The sequence below is a fragment of the Orcinus orca genome, chromosome 11 (assembly GCF_937001465.1).
Source record: "Orcinus orca chromosome 11, mOrcOrc1.1, whole genome shotgun sequence".
Taxonomy (NCBI): Eukaryota; Metazoa; Chordata; class Mammalia; order Artiodactyla; family Delphinidae; genus Orcinus; species Orcinus orca.
The window spans coordinates 18,173,860-18,180,662 of record NC_064569.1 but is presented as its reverse complement, the minus strand read 5'-3'; the positions used below and the strand labels follow the sequence as shown (position 1 = coordinate 18,180,662).

The 6,803-nt window shown below is 31.2% G+C and overlaps 1 protein-coding gene across 1 annotated transcript in view; it reads right to left on the bottom strand.

Moving 5' to 3' along the window:
• Window positions 1-866: 866 nt before the first annotated feature.
• ETNK1 (ethanolamine kinase 1) overlaps window positions 867-6,803 on the bottom strand; it is a 68,775-nt gene continuing 62,838 nt past the window's right edge. Inside the window, exon 8 of the mRNA XM_004270918.4 lies at window positions 867-6,577. Coding sequence (XP_004270966.2) covers window positions 6,505-6,577 — 73 coding nt within the window. The 3' untranslated portion in view covers window positions 867-6,504. The remainder of the gene's footprint in view (window positions 6,578-6,803) is intronic.

Below are 6,803 nucleotides of genomic sequence, written 5' to 3'. Positions count from 1 at the left end.
TGAAGCATGCAGCAGCACTAGAAGTGACTATTTTGCAGCCATCACAATAAAGACTGGTTTAGATAATTATCAAGTATTGTTAAATCAGGGGAGGAGGACAGGAGATGTTTGCCAAGGAGCAAAATACTTAAATCTTAAAGTATCTCCCCACAGACTGCTTATTAGTTACCACAGGGAAAACAACTATACAGTGACGACATAGAACAATACTTTGACCAGGTGATCAAAATTAACATCAACATTGATTTCCTCACATGTGATACTCTAACAAGGACAAATCACTTCTGTAGTATTTTGGCTGCGATACATAACCTCAATCTAATCATTAGAAAACACCAGACAAACCCAAATTGGAAGGCATTCTAATAAAACAAACACACACACACTGCTGACTATTTTCATTATGGAAAATTGATCTTCATGATAAACATTATCTGAAGGTAGAAATCATATCTTATCTTTGTATCTCCACCATCTATCACACTACCTGACAATTAGAAACTGAGCTTAACTAACATTAGTTGAATGGATAGTCCTTGCCTAGACTGTAAGATGCTAAGTCCCAAACAGTGTCTCTATTCCTGCTTCCAGCCCCAAGCACAGTGAAAACACAAAGTATAGTGCCTATAATAATGAATTTTTAAACTAGGTAAACAAAATTTGTTCATAATTTATACAATATTCTACACTCTCATCTCAACCAAATTTTCAAAAGTAAACTTTTTTCAAAACTTTTAAACACTATATTAAAAAACCAGAGATTAGAAATTTAAAGACTCACTTCAAATATACAAATAGTTATACACGAACATTTAAAAGCTTTTTCTACAATAGGAAAACCACAAAAATAAGTTGAAGTAACAAGATTTATGGATACAAGCAGTTAGAACTCAACTTTATTGTTACAACCAATTTTTATTTACAGAATATAAATCTCTTCAAAAAGATACATTCCTTTATTTAATCAATGATAAAAGGCCTTATTAAACAGAAATAAAGCCTAAACATCACTTATATTTAAACAGAAATACAGATTCATTAAAAGTTTATGAACACATAGCAAAACTGCATTTTTATTTAAGCAGTTACATGAATGAGGCTGTTTTTAATTTTCTTCACTGGTAACCCCATTTTAACCAGAGAACAAATTTTACTTAAATTAACAGTAGTAAAAATGTAAAAATTAAATTTTAAACATGAAAAGAAGCAACAAAAAACAGGAAGTATCTTCATTACCAAACAGATTAACAAGTTCCCAGACACTCAGATACTTTCTGAGGCATATCAAAACACCTACATCAAACGTTGCATTCATTTGAGAGGTATCAATACATTTTCAGTGCTGAGACTATTTGTAGCACTTACAGTATTTACAGAGCAGCATTATACTACTATGGTTCACATTTGAGAAACATAAATTTAACCTTTATGTCACAATTTCCCAATTCAACATACAGCTAATGCAATGACAATTATTCATTTTGGTTTTTTCTTCTGAAACTGATAAGGACATTGTCATTTAAGAATATGTAATAATGCCAGGTCTTCTTTCTTAAAATAATGGTATATTTTAAAATCCAAATACTTCAAATCATGGAAACTTCACCCAGCTACACAAAGGCTCCTAAATACAGTAGAGTTTAAAAGTTTCCTTTTTGCAGATTCTACCAATTTATAATTACTTTAGTACATGTAAGTAACAGGAAACTTCTTCAGATTGTTGAACAATAAAAATTACAGGGTGTCACTACATAATTTAAGTAGCACCACAGTACAACCATGCAAGTGCTCTCATTTCCTCCACTGCTTTGGGGGTCTTTCCCAGTTCACAGGAGCTAGTTTACACAGATACTATCAGGTCTTAATCTCTCAAAGTTCCTTTTGAAATTTAACTAATGGAACAATTCAAATCAGCCACCTTTTTCTTACCCTTCACTAACTAGTTCAAATGTAACATGTAATGTTTTCAATTTGTATAAACACCTTGTGTTTTGTTAAAATGATTTATGGTATTAATATCATTAATGGGCAAGGTGTAGACAAAAATATGCCTACATTTAGGGATTAAGAGTATTTTACAGAGCAATTTTTTCGTAACTAGAAAGCCATAGGATGCATAACGAACACAGATTTTAACTTGCTGTTTGATAACATCAGTAGCATAGTAAGTGCATTAAGTATAGGAAAGAAGAGAAAGCAGATTTCAGGACAGAAACCTACTAAAAACTTGAATTCTGAATGCCTCAAAGTCAAAAGGGTATTTTCTATAAGCACTGTATTATTTTTTCTATCCAAATAGTTTAAATCTGTCCATTTCAAATTATGATCCAGAAAGGAAAATTTTAGTGTTAAAAACTGTTCAGAAAAGTCTAATTCATTGTGTAATATATCTTATTAATTTCAGTTTTCAAGTATTCAAGTAATGCAAACTCAAGCATTTTCTTTTATAGCAATACATTTATGGACTAAACTTCAAAGATGGGGAAAAATTCATTTAAAATAATCGTTACACTTTTCTGTCTGAAGACATCAAACCCAAGACATAACACTGTAATCTCACAAGTGGTATGTAGCAGAAAAAAAAGGTGGTTCCATATAACTAATGTCTTTCGTTTAAAAAAGAAACAAAAACAAGAGATTGCCTTAATATGTAACTAAGTTTCCAGTCAAAGACATTCTAAAAATCTAATGAAAATTCAGAGCAAATCAATTTTGAAATAAAGATAAAGCTGCTTTACCACATACTTATAATTCACTTTCCTTTGTGCATAAAAACTACTAGCATTTGCCTTTTGTGTAAAGTAGTGCAAGTTGCTGCCAATAACAAAACTCTCCTAGCATAAAGCATTGTTAACTTTGTCTATCAATTGAATGACTAATATTAAAAGCTTAAGTCTATATCACTTTGGAATGCAGTATAAAATGCTTATTAAAAGCAATTTAAAGCAGAAATCAAACTGATAGTTTTCTCATTTACATTATGAAGGAATTCAAAAATGGTACAGAAAGCTTTGTGTAATGTAAAAAAGAAATATCCATATAACTTTAAAAGTGGAGGTTTTTAACTTAATTGAGAGTGTTTGGGGGGAATTTTTCCTTTAAATCTGGAAGGTTTCATAATAAATATATTTATGAAGTTAAATATTTTTAGTTCAGCAAAAATGGAATTAGCAGTCATTAAAAGAGCACATACCTTTTCTGTGTTTTACAATCCCATAATGAACAACTTTATACTTAGAGAAGCCAACTGAGACATGCTTAAGTTGAACTAGGAGCTATTACTTATCATCTCCCTTGTATATGTGGGACTTAAGATTCACACTGAGATATATAAAAACTCAAAGGTTTTTTTTGTAGAAAAAGGTTAACAGCCTTGAAAACAGAAAAGGATAACACTTCAGTCTGCAATCATAAAATTATATTTTTAATTTGCTTTAGCTTAGAGTCATGACTCAAATAATGGAATTCTAACAATGTATTAATTTACTGCTTGCAGGAATCTAACCTCCAAAAACTAGTGGTCAACTAAAGTTTGAAAAAAAGTCATATTAGGCACTGAGAGGCTAAATAAATAAGTACTGACATTAACAAAAACTGACAAACCCTATTTCCAGTTCCTCTTGTTATCCCACTGTGCAGCCCGATTTGTTGGCTATTTCCAGTCTAAAACCAAAGAGCTGGATCATGACCTTACAGAAAAATGTCTACAAAAGGGAAAAGAATGCAAAACAATACACAATCTCATATGCAACATACAAGTCACACTAATTTACAAATTTTTATTTACACTGTTTTATATACATTCCAGGCAGACCTAGTTGATGAGTTTTGTGCTCATATTGATCTCAAATGATCATGTGAACAGTATGATTTACTACCACATCTCTTTAATTCCCAGAAAGTGGTGGTAGCATGGGGTCAGGAGGGGAAAAAATCAAGTATTACTGGTCAGTTAAGATCATACAAGTATGTAAGGAACAAAGGGAAAACAAACTGTGGAATTTTGCTTGCTAAAGCATCCAGGCCACTATGGTCTATTGACTAACACTGAGTATACATGAATGCCACTTCTCTAACAACCATTTTCATATTTACAAAATGAGCTTACTATCAGTTGAGTTATTAGGTAAGGCATTCAAGTTCCTTAGCTTAACATAAAAAGGCAAAAGACATCTCAGCAAGCCACAGGACAAATTTTAGAGGGATGTTTTCCCTTTAGAATCCCTTAAATGATCAATTAAAAGGGAAGCAAATTTTGAACCCTATTATTAGGCTGAAGCATGATCCCAAAAACCTGTACAGGAAGTGGGAACATCATAATACCCAAAATCTAGCCTAAAAGTGGGGGAAATATCTTAAATAGCTTATTTTGTTCCCAAGATTCATTGCCTAGGGCTAAAGTGAGAGCCTTTATTCCCCTTTACATTCACTTCTATATGAATCTCTCTGAACCACTTACAAGAGTATCACAGCTAGCAGCTAGGCACAATCTACCAGCAATGGCTCAGTGAATCTCTATTCAAAATAGTTTGAAGAATATGGAGTAAGGTAGAAAAATGATCTTCTCTCTTCCCACAGTTCTCCAAGATATATCTGCACTTTTAAGAAGTCGGAAAGCAAGAGTACTACATATTCTTCATTGTTCTAAGAAAATGTTCCAGCCCCAGATGAAATTCCACCAAAAACAATTTTTCAAGTTCACTCTAACATTATATAAAAAGCTATTCATTGTTTAATTGGTTCCTTTCATTTAGTTAATTAGGTAAAATTCTATTGATCCTACAGTAATATGGTTTATAAAAACAGAAGTGAACATTTGTAACATTGGGGAGGTAGAAAACAAATCTTGGTCTAACACTGTTAATATAGACACAAAACAGATTTTAAGATTCTATTCATGTAACTAGAATTTACCATTTTAAATGGCCTGTAAGTGTTTCTACTTACTTTATTAGCTTTAAACATCTTGAGATAATCCAAGTATTTTAAAGCACTTATCTGAGAATACAAGTCACTTGGAATAATACATCAGACTCCCCAGAAGATTTCTCAGAGGATTAATTTGTAGTTGCATATTCTGAATATGCAGATCCATTAAGCCAACTTTGTACATGGGCACTTATGTGACCAAAGTGCAAAGCTTGTCAGACTCATTTTCTAAGTAAAGTTAACCATGACTGCTCAACTCTACACAGCAGTCTTCAAAACTGGATGCTTGCTTATCTATCTCAAAGATCTAAGTTCCTTCCAAATAATAACTGCCATCCTCTCACTCTCAAACAGACAAAAACAAACAAACAAAATCAAAAGAAATCAAACCAAACAGAAGCCCTCCTACCAGGAGTATTTTTGCTTAATTCACATTGTTGTATCAGATTTTAAGTGTACAAGATTCATGTTCTAAAGGTTCCTTATTTAATTCTTTTAACCATCTCAACTTATTTCTCTGAAACTATTGATACATTTATCAAGTAATCATTTGCTATCATTCTAAAGACATGGAGCCAAACTAAAACATTAAAACCACACTGTAAGGAATGAATCTGAAGAAGTAAAAAAGAATTAAACTAAATGACATTTTCTTGTTCCCAAGTATGATAAGCATTCTGTCTTTGTTTCAAAAATTAACAATTGCTGTACTAGCTACTATTTAATAACAAACAAAATATACAACATCTCAATAAGTAAAACAAAATTTTTGGTTAGAAACAATTTGATATAGTAAAATTTTAAAAACAAACTGTAACTTAAATGACCATATATAGTATGTGAAAACATTATTTAATACAGATTTTGGTAACATAAAATCATCATATATCTATTCCAGGATTATATGGTAAATATTAATATTTATACTGCCAGACTATGTAGCAAGAGGGGAATTTAATTCTAAGATGTTCCCCCCAAAAAAATGCTTTCCAGTACTCCAGAAAGATGTACCACTAGCATAGACAGTGAATGTACTTCACTCTCCTAAACAGATATTTTTCTATGAACATCTTAATTTATCTAAACCAGTGTCTGGCATTCCAAGAGTAAATGATTCATTTAACTAACAGTGTGTCAAAATAAAAAGGTTACACTAAACACCTAAAATGTTTACTAAAATTAATATTAAAGTAAAACTTAAAAGAAAATTTTCTCTGGAAAATTTTTGTTGCTTACACTCAACAAACAGATGAAACAGATGAAAACAGTCACAGAATTCATGTTAAATTTATAATAAATAATTAACATATAACATAGATTAAATTATCAAAGGATTAAACTGACATCTTTATACCTTTTTGCTGATTTAACAAACTTCTAACCCACCACATACTGAGAGCAGTAGGTGTATTTCTTAACATCATTCTATTTAAAAAATAAATTGGTTGTTTAGAAGCATAATTTGTAAAGCAAGATAACCAAATTAAAAGAATTTTAACATATATTGGCTTTTTGGAATTTCTTAAAATATCCACAAGCATTGTTCAGCTACTTAAGAATAATTAAATGTCTTCTTTACTCAGGCACCTTTAATGCAGTAACCTCAGGCTTCATCTTAAAGTATTGGTTAAAACGAACAATTGCATACCTATTGAGAAAAGAGAGTAACAACGTAATTACAGCTAAAAACCTTAATCCTTTGTTTATTTCCACCCACCCGTTCTAAACTGATTTTTTTTTAAGTTTTTAAATTTTCAAGGGACATATTTTTAGTTTATTGCACCACCTACTGGACACTTTTCTAATACTGAAATCATTTAACAGATTATACCAGATTTCCTTGCAGACCAATTTATTAAATGTATGCAACCTCT